At 62.9% G+C, this 11,116-nt stretch overlaps 1 protein-coding gene across 1 annotated transcript in view; it reads left to right on the forward strand.

The window, feature by feature from the left end:
• The window catches only part of FBRSL1 (fibrosin like 1), an 83,241-nt gene that overhangs the window by 49,935 nt on the left and 22,190 nt on the right, over positions 1-11,116 (forward strand). Inside the window, exons 6-15 of the mRNA XM_019631962.1 lie at positions 5,112-5,157; positions 6,578-6,908; positions 7,003-7,223; positions 7,819-7,887; positions 8,056-8,270; positions 9,029-9,079; positions 9,271-9,366; positions 9,880-9,948; positions 10,101-10,130; positions 10,307-10,378. Of these exons, the coding sequence (XP_019487507.1) occupies positions 5,112-5,157; positions 6,578-6,908; positions 7,003-7,223; positions 7,819-7,887; positions 8,056-8,270; positions 9,029-9,079; positions 9,271-9,366; positions 9,880-9,948; positions 10,101-10,130; positions 10,307-10,378 (1,200 nt within the window). The remainder of the gene's footprint in view (positions 1-5,111; positions 5,158-6,577; positions 6,909-7,002; positions 7,224-7,818; positions 7,888-8,055; positions 8,271-9,028; positions 9,080-9,270; positions 9,367-9,879; positions 9,949-10,100; positions 10,131-10,306; positions 10,379-11,116) is intronic.

Below are 11,116 nucleotides of genomic sequence, written 5' to 3' on the forward strand. Positions count from 1 at the left end.
GCAGGGCTCGCCGGGAGGGGGGCCGCTTCGACGGGCCGAGGCCAGCGGTGACCCGCGCTCCGCCGCCCGCGTCCACGTCTCCCGGCTTCAGCTCCGGCCTGAGGACGAGCCGCGATCGCCCGCAGAGCGCGCTGGACTCGGGGCGGCCGCGCGGTGAGTGCGCGCCGGTGGCTTCGGGGAGGGACCGGGGGCTTGAGGGACCGGGGTCGAGGGAGCAGCCGCCCCCTCTGGAGGAGCGAGGCGCCGGCCCCCGGCGCCCTGCCCACCCCGTCTCTCCCCGGAGCCGAGTGCGGGGAGACCCCCGCGTCCCTCCGGTCGAGCCCCGGGGGCGCACGTGGCGACAGGCGGGCAGGGGTGCAGCCCGGCAGAGGGTCCCGGGCCTCGGCCAGGGCGCTGGGGGGACCCGCGGTGTAGGCGGGGCCGGGCGTCGTGTGGGGCGCGCGCCTTTGTCTGCGCCCCGACGCGATCTCGGCCACCCGGGTTCCTGGCGCCCGCCGCGTTCACCTGCCCGGAGTTGGAGTTCTTTGTCTGGGGCGGGGCGCGGCCGGCGGAGGCTGTGCCGCGTGTCTCGGCCGAGGCTGCCCCGCGGGTCTGTCCTCGCAGACAAAGCGCGCCGTGACCGCCGGCCGCGGCCGGGATTACTCACCTCAGGAAAGTGAACGCTGGCCCTGACACTCTCCCTGCCGGGCGTACCCGTCCACCGGGACCCAGAACCTGCAGGCCGGGGACCTCCCACCTGTACTTTGGCCTGGACTGACCCTTTCCTTCCACCCCCAAATAGGCTCAGTGCCAGGGCTGGAGAAGGATGTGGCCCCGGGAGCCCCTGGGGCACATCCTGGGAGAGAATCCTGGGGAAGTTATTCTCTCAGGTCTGGGGCTGCCCACCACCCTTGAGTCTGCTCCCCAGCTCCACACCCCGCCTCCTGGAGTAGAGAGCAGAGGGCCTGCTTGCAGGGGCGAGTCCCAGCAGGCGCGCCTCTGTCCGTGCACCGGGAAGGGGCTGCAGCCTGGGCCAGGGCCCCCCAGAGGTCCTGTGCCTGCGGGCGTCTGTCCCCGGATGGGCGTGGCCGGGCCCGGCCAGACGCCAGGCCCTCACTGTGCAGTGGGTGCCCACCTTCCCTACCCAGGACCCCTGGGAACGGGAATCCCTCAACTTCCCTGAGCAAACTTGAACTGTGACAGAGTGGGGCCTGGGGACCCGCCGGACCTAGGAGCGTGGCCTTCCCGCTTGCCTTTGCCAGGGCGGCGTCCCAGGGGCCCGGAGGGGTGTGGAAGACACCAGAGCTTCCGTTTTCAGCCCGCGGACTGAGCGTGTTCCCCAACCCCGCCCCCCCACCCCTGACTTTTCCAGTGTGTGAGGCGCCACCTCCTGGCCCTGGGAGCCCGTGCTCTGGCCCATGCCTTGCACCGAACCAGAACCGGGCTGGGGTTGGGGGGCGGCGGCCTGAGATGAACTTGCCCGCCCTCCAGGGTGGCACCACGAGGAGTCATGCCCCATGAGAACAAACGTGTTTTCTGAGCAAGGCCTCCGCAGCCTTCCCCTCTGACACGGCCTTGCTCAGATGGTGGTGTGAGTCACATGGCGATACTTGGAGGGGTGCCACAGGGGTTCCACCCAGGGCAGGAGCTGCAGACCTGCCATTGGGTGCTGTGGGACCCAAGTCGCACACCAGCTTCTCCTCTCCACCCACCTTAGAGGACTTCCAGACCAGGTGGGCACAGGCCTCAGCCCCCTCCTTCCTGGGGCCTCCCTGCCCAGGGCCCACACCCCTGGAGCATAAAGACAGCTGCCGGCTGGGCCCAGAACTCTTCAGTTCATCTGTCCCCAACGGGAGATAGGGGCCCTGTGGCAATGGCTGGGGACCCTGGAGGCCGCTCCCACGGCCCAGAGGGACTGTCAGAGCAGCACATAATGAAGACTATAAGGGGACAGCCTCATTAAAGGGGAGTTCCACCCTCTTGGGTCCGGAGGACCCAACTTGGGAAGGCCCAAGGGTCTGCAGGCAGCCCTAGGCCAGTGGGCGGGCAGGTGACTCATGCGCCCACAGGCGGGGTGCAGTGATCAGGAATGCACCTGGCCTCACACCGCAACTCCCAGGCAGATTTTGGGCAGGGTCTGAGGTGTCCTCATGTGCAGACACACCTTTCTTCTCCATCGGCATGGGCCCTGAGGGCAGGCAGGGCTGGCACTGCCAGCGGCCCCCCAGGACTGACACCCCACCCCATCCTGCTCCTGTAGACCCCCATGGGGACTCTTTGGGGCGAAGTGACAATCCAGGGACTCGAATACCTAACGGCCTATACTCAACATGTAGAGTGTGCCAGGAAAAACAAACCAGCGTGAAGACAAATGCAGGAAGCCGTCACGGCCATGGTGCTCCTGAGTAGAAGCGTGACTGAGCCTGTATCCACCTGGGTGCGTGAGGAGGGTCACAAGTGGTCTGTCGTGTGGGTGGGGTGGGGCCTGTGCTCCCACCTTTCCTGTCTGGGACCCTCTGGTTTTGTGGCCGACCGTGGGCTGTGTCCCTGCCTGTCAGGGGTCCCAGTCCCTGACCTCATGTGCTGTGTTCGGGACTGCGTTTGCCACCGTTTTCTTCCGTTTGGGTTTTGGGGACATGGTTGCCGAGAGGTGACCCCATTCCAGCATAGTCATACAGTGCCAGGCCACGGTGGGTCGTCATACGGTACGGTTTGCTTTCACATTTCCGTCAGCAGTCAGCCTGGAGTTACTCTGGTATGGGGAGCAGAACAGGATCTTGGCGACCCTTTTCCAAGCAGTGAGTTCCCATCACACCTCATCCGTTTGGATGACCTGCCTTTCCCCAGACACTCGCAGCCTCAGCTGCACGGCCTGCGCGTGCCCATCTGTTCGGATTCCCATCTCTGCCTGCCCGCCTGGTGGGTCCTGCGGCCACACGGCATCTTGGGGTCGAGGTTCCTACACTGAAATTTGTGTGCAATAAAATGCACCTGTTTTAAGCATAGTTTGCTGTGTTTTGACAAATGTTGCAGCTACATACCCAGCACCACGGTCAGACACAGGATGTCTTCCTTGTCCCAGAAAAGTCCCTCAGGCTTTTTTCTCTTTAAGTTTTTATTTATTGTGCTAAGATACACATGAGAAAATTTACCATCTTAACTGTTTTTAGGTGCACAGTTTGGTGGCATTAAGCATTCACATTGTTGTACAGTGATCACCACTGTCCTTCCCCAGAACTTTGTCACCTTCTCAAATTGAAACTCTGTGCCCATTAAACAGTAACCCCCCAGTCCCTGTCACCACCATCTGCCTTCTGTCTCCATGAATCTGCCTTGTCCATGGACCTCATGTAAGTGCAGTCACACGGTATTTGGCCTTTTGTGACTCCGTCCATGTTGGAGCATGTGTCAGAGTGTCCTTTCTTTTTAAGGCTGAGTGGCGTTCCCATGTGGATGGACCACATCTTTTATAACGCATCCATCCTCAGTGGACACTCAGTGACTTCCACATTTTAGCTGTTATGAGGGACGCTGCTGTGAGCGTGGGTATGCCAGCCTCTCCTTCAGACCCTACTTTTAGTTCTTTAGGGCATACGAGGTCTGACAGTTAAGTTCACGAACTCACCCTAGAAAAATTGCTACACACCTCATTGCTGAATATCACTACAGTCACCTTTGAAGTACTCCCCATGGAAAGCTAGTCCACCCTTCAAAACAATTTTAGAATTCTTTTTCTGGAATGGCCGTCAGAGCTGTCATCATATTACTCTTGATGTCCTGAATGTCATCAAAATGTCTTTCTTTCAATATTTCCTTTATCTTCGGATAACAAAAGAAGTCATTGGGGGCCAGACCAGGTGAGTAGGGAGGGTATTCCAATGCAGTTATTTGTTTACTGGCTAAAAACTCCCTCACAGACAAGTGCTATGTGAGCTGGTGCGTTGTCGTGATGCAAGAGCCATGAATTGTGGGCGAAAAGTTCAGGTCGTCTAACTCTTTCACGCAGCCTTTTCAGCACTTCCAAATAGTAAACTTGGTTCACTGTTTGTCCAGTTGGTACAAATTCATAATGAATAATCCCTCTGATTTCAAAAAAGAGGGATTGCACCGTTGCAACAAGTTAGCGAACTTAAGTGTCAGACATCATAGACCCAGAAGTGGACTGCTGGGTCATATGGTCATCCTTTATTTGATTTCTGAGGAATCACCACACGGCTTGCTGCAGTGGCTGCACATTTCACATTCCCCCCAAGACTGCACAAGCTCCTTGGCGTCCTCTCCAGCTCCCACTGTTTTCTGGGTTTTGGTCATGGTCATCCTCGTGGGGTGCAGTTCTGGTACCTCAGACACCACCCAATGGCACCGCTGGCTGCCTCATACACCCAGAAGTCTAGGGGTGTGTGCAGACACAGAGCAGGGGTGTCTGGGCTGGGGGCTGCGAGCTTTGGGGTGAGGAGAATATTCTAAAACTGAGGCTATCGTTGCTCGTGGCTGTGAACACACTAAAAACCTTCAGTGGGTAAATTATACGGTCTGTGAATTATATCTCAGTGACGCCGTTTAAAAAAAAAACACCAGAAAGGTCTACTGGGGGTGGTCTTACCTGGCTTGTCCCGTGAGCCGTGGGGGTCCTCCTGCCACATATTGAGGGGCCACGTCCGCGCCCAGACCTGTGACTCAGGCAGTCTGAATAGTGGCAGGCGGTGTTCTGTAGTCTGGCCAGCCCTGGCTGTGGGTGGGGGACATCCTGGACTGCTCCATCTGGGTGCCAGGCCTAGTGGAGCAGTGTTCCTGGGGTTGGCACTGCCAGGTGGTGCCCATACTTCCACGTCCCAGCCTCCCACGTGGCAGGGCCACGCTGAGCCCCCACGTCCCTGCTGACGGGGGCATTGTGGTTCCCCCATTGCAGGCCGCGTCCTGTGTGGCCACACGCTGGCAGCTGGGCCTGGGTGTGGCCACCCTCCCACGTGGGGACCGTGTGTGCGAGTGGATACATCTGACCACTCCCAGCAGCCCTCTCGTGCCCCAAACCTGCCCAAAGCTGCTTCCTGGGTGCCAGGGGCAGGGGGTAAGGGTCAGGTTCACCCCAGCCCCAGGGGTCCCTCTGGCTCTGACGCTCCTCTCTCTTGCAGGCGTCTGTGGGCTCTGAGAAGCTCTTTGCCCCGGCAGCCGATAAAGGTAAGCACATCCATGGCCTGGGCCCCGGCCTGGGCAGGGATGGGACATTCTCCTGATGTCACAGCAGCCCGGTGGGGCTGTCTTGGGTCAGGTTCTGGGAGCAGAGCATGAGGCGAGAGCGGGTCCTTCCCGCCTCTTGCAGCTTCTGGTGTTGCCTGCAGACCTGGGCACCCCTGGGCTGGTGGCCGTGTTTCTCCTGTCACTGCATTTAGGGCCCACACTGTTCTAAGGCGAGCTCATCTTGAGATGCTTAGCTTGTTCGTATCTCCAAATACTGATTTTCCAAATAAGGTCACGTTCACAAGAAGTGAGGTACGGTTTGGACATGTATTTTTGGACCAATTCAGCCCACTACCAGGGTCCACTCGTGAGTGTGGGCAGAGCTCAGGGAACCAGCCAAGGCTGTGAGGCACCCAGCGGTGCATGTCAGGGGGGGTTCCTGGCCGGGGGCACCCCTTTGCCGTGGAGGGTAGAAGGTTTTGGAGAGCCAGGGCATTGGTGGCTCACGCCTGCCTTTTTCTATCCTGACGGTTGCTCTTGCTTCTCGAGATGTAGGTGAGACAGGAGGCGGGGCCTGTGTCCCTGGGGTGACAGGTAGAGACAGGCAGAGGGGCCGTTTCCTGTTTTTACAAGGGGGCGGCATCCCGGAGGCCTCAGCCAGCCTGCCATAACCTGCTGTCTGGCTGCCGGCCTGGGTCACGGGGCTTTACTCGGCAGAGAAAGTGGGTCTGCCAGCAGCCCATTTGGGTGGCTGCACTCAGCCACCCGGATTTCCACTCTTGAGAAACTGGATATTGCCCCTCGAGGCAAAGCTGCTTAGATGGGCAGCAGTGCCTCTGGCCTGGACACGTGCCCCCCCGCGTGTGACCTGAGGAATAAGCAGGCAGGAGCTTGAGGTCATGGACTGAGCAGAGGCCCACAGCTGTAGAGTCACTGGCAGGTGACGAGGGACCAGGCCACGTCGTCCATCCTCCTCCCCACCTTCCCAGGCAGTGTGGGGGAGCGGCAGCTTCCTCCCTCCCCAGAAGGAGGCTCCCTCATCCATGGGCCCAAAGAGGACTCAGGCCATGGGTCACCTGGGTCATTCCAAAAAGAGTGGACCAAGGCAGCAAGCGAAGCTCCAGCCACAGGTGGGCATCTAGGTGGCACAGGCGGGAAGCCCAGCACCCTTGTGGGCCTAGTCTGCGGCAGCTTGGTGCCCCCATCTGTAAAATGGGGTCGCAGCATCCCCTGGTGGGGTTGCCAAGATCAGAACACTTAAGGGCAGTTGCCCCTCTGGGAGTGAGCGGTGGGGGGCAGGACCCTGGTGTGACTGCGCTGCCTGGCCGCGTCAGAGACGCGCGAGGACAGGACCCCTCACAGGAGGTGGACCGCATTCAACGCGCCGGGCCCGCTGCTCACTCGGCGCCTCTCTCCGCAGGCCCCTCTCTGGGAGAGAAGTCCGAGGCCAAGGCTGGGGCGGCGCCCAAGGTCTCGGGCCTGGAGCGCAGCCGCGAGCTGAGCACCGAGCCTCCCTTCCTGCCCACGGTGCGCAGCCCCGCGCCCTCCGTGGGTCCCGCGCCAGGCGCTCCGGCCAGCCCGCTGATCAAGAAGGAAGCCCCCGCCCTGCCCCGCCTCACCCCGCAGCCGCTGCCCGCGCCCCCGCAGCCCCGGGCCCCGCTCCCGACACACGTGCCTCTCCCCCTGGGCGCCTTCCCGGGCCACGGCCACGGCCTCGGCCAGGCTGCGCACAACGGCCTGCACAGCCTCAGGTGCGCGCGGGGCGGGGCGCGGCCTCGGGGGCGGGGCAGGCCGGGCAGGTGGGGGTGCGCGCCGCGGGCGGGCACTGAGCCCCCATCCCTGCAGCAGGAGCAGCAGCGCCAGCAGCAGCGCCAGCCTCGGGCTCGCGAAGCACGCGTCCCTGTCGCCGCACGGGCCTGGCGCCCACCTCTCTACCTCACACTTGGCGCTGCGCTCGCAGGCCCAGCACCAGCACCACGCGGCGGCCATGTTCGCCGCCCCCGCGACACTGCCCCCTCCCCCGGCGCTGCCGGCCAACAGCTTGGTCATCCCAGGACACCCCGCCGGTAGGTCCGGGCGCCCTTCGCAGGGACAGGGGTCGCTGTCTGTTCCCCTCTACTCCGTGATGGGGGGAGGGGGGACGGCCCCGGGGAGGGGTGCCAGCCTCCGAGGCACAACCCCCGCCCCCGCTCGGACCCCTTGCCGCCCCACCGCAGCGCCCCAGTACTCCGGTGGCCCCAGCAGGCCGCCTTTCCTAGGGCGACCCGCTGCCCCGCGCAGCCGAGGCTTCCTGTCAGGGCCTTAGTCGTGCACGCGTGGGAGCAGGTCCGGAGCCAGGCAGCGGGGGCGCGGGGGCTGTGTCTTCTCACCTTTCATCTCTAGCGTGTAGGGGACCGAATTGTGGCGTGCAAGGGTCTGAGGTGACAGTGCCCCGCCCCCTGGTGCCTGCAGATGCTTCCTTAGGGTCACATTTTAGGTCGTTCAGGATGTCTCCGTGGGTCTCCTCTCCAAATTCTTACTAACATTCTTAGTCAGCCCAGACGTCTGGGACAGCTCAGCGGCCCGGGATGGGCCGAGACACCGGTCTGGGTAGCCTGGCCGGGCAGGATCCCTGTGGGCCCGAGCGGGTCCCAGGCTCACGGTGTTCTCTCTTGTCTTTAGATGCCAGCCTGTTGATCTCATTCAGCCAGCCAATCATGTATTGCCAGCCTCATGCGGGGATTCTGATTGGTACATGGTCACAGGCACCTCTATTACCTCCACCCTGGGGCCCGCACGTAGCCAGTGGCCACCACGGCTTGGCCTGCCGAAGCCGGGAGTGCCAGGTGACTATCCGCCTCGCCCCGCCGGGAGCCCGCGGCCGACGTGCCTCTCTGTCTCTCTCTTTTTCTCTTGTAGATCACGAGCTGCTCAGGCAAGAGCTGAACGCGCGTTTTCTGGTCCAGAGCGCCGAGCGGCCCGGCGCCCCCCTGGGCCCGGGGGCTCTGCTGCGGGCGGAGTTCCACCAGCACCAACACACACACCAGCACACACACCAGCACCAACACACATTCGCCCCCTTCCCCACGGGGCTGCCCCCGACGCCGCTCCTGCCGCCCGCCGCAGCCCCGCCGGTGCGTAGGCCCCCGTGCAGGCGGGCGGGGCGGCCCGGGCGGCGGGACACACGCAGGCACACACAGACACTCCGCCCGCATGCACGCAGGCCCGCACCGTCCCTCTCTGTCCGTCTTTCTGTCCAGCCCCTCCTGGTCTCCCTCTGGTCCCCCTGTCCTGGGCTTGGGCGGGCGCCCCGTGTCCACATGCGTGTGACACGGCCTTAGGGCCCGTTGTCCCCACATAGGGTCATCGGCATCTTGGTTTGCAGCAGAGCATGGGCCTGGAGGCCCAGACAGGACTGAGGGGCCGTGGGAACCAGGCCCTCCTCCCATGATCCCCAGGCCAAGAGGCCTGGTCTCCTGAGCCATTGCTGTGTGGGGTGTGGGCCCCTCCGCTCCCACCAGGCCTTGCCCGTGGTCTGGGTGTGTCCCACAACTTGACCACCAGCCCTGGGCTCCATGCCCCCCCCCCATCATGGCTGCAGCCCCCTTCTCCTGGTCTCAGCTGGCACAGTGGGATGCCCAGACGGGCAAGTGTGCACCTTCCTCTTTACATGGTGGGACCATTGGGACAGGGAGGGGCTGTGCCCAGTCTGAGAACCTGGGCGCCGCGGGCCAGTTCAGGGCCATGGAACAGCTGGCTGGCTGCTAGCTGCAGGAGGCGGGACGGCCCCCCAGGCCACCCCCTGGCCTGATGGGGTGGTGGGTGCTGGGCCCAGTGGAGGGCGTTGGCGTGCTGGGGGGGAGGCCTCACTCTTCACCCTCTTCCCTTCCAGTTTGACAAGTACACGCCCAAGCTGGACAGCCCCTACTTCCGACATTCCAATGTGAGTGTCCCTGCGATTCTGCATGGACTGCTGCAGGGTGGAGGGCAGGGCTGGGGCTGTCTGTGTTGCCACCTGCCAACTGCAGGGGGGTGAAGAGGGCTGGGGAACCAGCGGGCTGGGCCAGTACCCCCACCAGGACGTCCAAGTGCCCCACCAGAGCCCTGGAACGCGCCTCCCTACTTCTTTTGCAGTTTTTCCCGTCCTTCCCTCCTGCCATCCCGGGACTGCCCACCCTGCTCCCACACCCAGGCCCCTTTGGGTCCCTGCAGGGCGCTTTTCAGCCCAAGGTACCAGCTGCTCCCGGAGGTGGGGCGGGCATGGAGGTGTCCCCAGGGATAGAGGGTGGCAGCGTGCAGAGAGAACACTGGACATAGGTACCCCCTGACGGGACGCAGCCTGTGTGTGGAACCCCTGGACCTCCAGTCTGGACAGGAGCGGGCGGGGCCTTGTGGGCACCAGGGTCCACAAGAGCTGTGCTTCATGCATTGTCACCCGCCTCAGCCGAGAGAGCTCAGGGTTGGGATGAGGTGTCGGTGGGGCGGGCAGCACAGGAGGAGGCCCCAGGACTGGGCTTCCTTGCTCACCTTCCCTGAAACAAGGCTGTCTCGGCCCCCAGCCCAGATCCTGGCCCAGGCACAGCAGCATCGAGAGCCACTTTCTGCTTTTGCAGAAACCCTCAGGCTGAGGGTGTGGTGGGAAGCTAGGCTGCCCCCGGGCGGCCGTGTGCAGGGCAACTCAGGCAGGGCAAGGTGGGAACGGGCCTGGGGGCTCCGCAGATGTGCCTGCTCCTCTCTCCTCAGACTTCAAACCCAATCGAGGTAACAGGCCGGGCCAGCACTGTCCACACCCTCTTCCAGAAGAGCCCTGGGGTAGGTGGCAGGGTGCCTAAGCCTCCTTCCCTGGGTGACGTCCCACCAGCCCAGACCCCCCCAAACCCCCTTTTGTGGAGGTGTGTCCCCACCCACCCCTGGGGCTCAGCTGCCTCAGAGCCTAGACCTAATGCTCCCTCTGTTGACGACAGGTGTCCGACCCATACCGGACAGCAGTCAGGGTGAGCGTGTGCATGTGTCCTTGGGAGGAGGGGGTGTGGTGGGACCTCAGGGAGGGTCCACAGCTGGGGAGGACTCTGGGTGGTTGTGGGGGTGCCCCGTGACAACAGGAATCTGGGGGCGACGGGGGGCATGAGGAGGCCTTGGCCTTGCACTGAGTATACCTGCCTTGTTGCAGAAGCCGGGCAGGTGGTGTGCGGTGCATGTGCAGATCGCCTGGCAGATCTACCAGCATCAGCAGAGGACGAAGGTGAGCCCGACCCGCTCATCCTGTCCGCCAGACCTGTGGTGACCACATGTGTGTGCACGTGTGTCTGAGCCCCTCAGGTGTCTGCTGCTTGCCCCTTGCCCGGGCACTGGGCTGGGCTGGGCTGTGGGGTCAGAGCTGGGGAGGAGGCAGCACCATGGTTTATGGGGAGCCCAAGGTCACTGCCCACTGGTGGGTGGACCCACCAGGCCACTGGGGGTGACCCAGGCCAGGGTTTGGGAGGAGCTGACCCTGTGGGTGGGGCAGCCATGGGCACTTGTGCTGGTGCCACCGATGTCAGTCCAGCCCTCCCTGTGGGCCTCTGGCCCTGCCCCCTACTCTCCCTCCCCCCCCCAAGCATTTATTGAGCACCTATTGTGTGCCTGAGTTTGGAGCACTGAACAAAGGAGACTAAAAGCTCTTGGATACTTGTGTGTTCTTGGAAGGGACAGACAGTGACTAAGAGCCCAGCTCGGTGTGCAAGCCCTCGCCATCCCAGCAGGGTGGTGCCAGGTGCCCTGGCTGTGGTGGGGGCTCCAAGCAGGTTCCCTGAATGAGGCAGGAAAGAGGCAGCCACAGGAGGTCTGGGGACCCGGGGACAGCGGGCAGGGTGGACGAGGCCCCTCATGGGACCAGGACGGGGACAGGTGACCCCGTAGCACTGAAGGGTCCTAACATCCTTTACTGCCGTCTCAGGTAACACACGTTACCTCCATGCACAATATTTTAAAGTCACCACAC

This window comes from Hipposideros armiger, unplaced genomic scaffold (genome assembly GCF_001890085.2).
Source record: "Hipposideros armiger isolate ML-2016 unplaced genomic scaffold, ASM189008v1 scaffold_1055, whole genome shotgun sequence".
Lineage (NCBI taxonomy): Eukaryota > Metazoa > Chordata > Mammalia > Chiroptera > Hipposideridae > Hipposideros > Hipposideros armiger.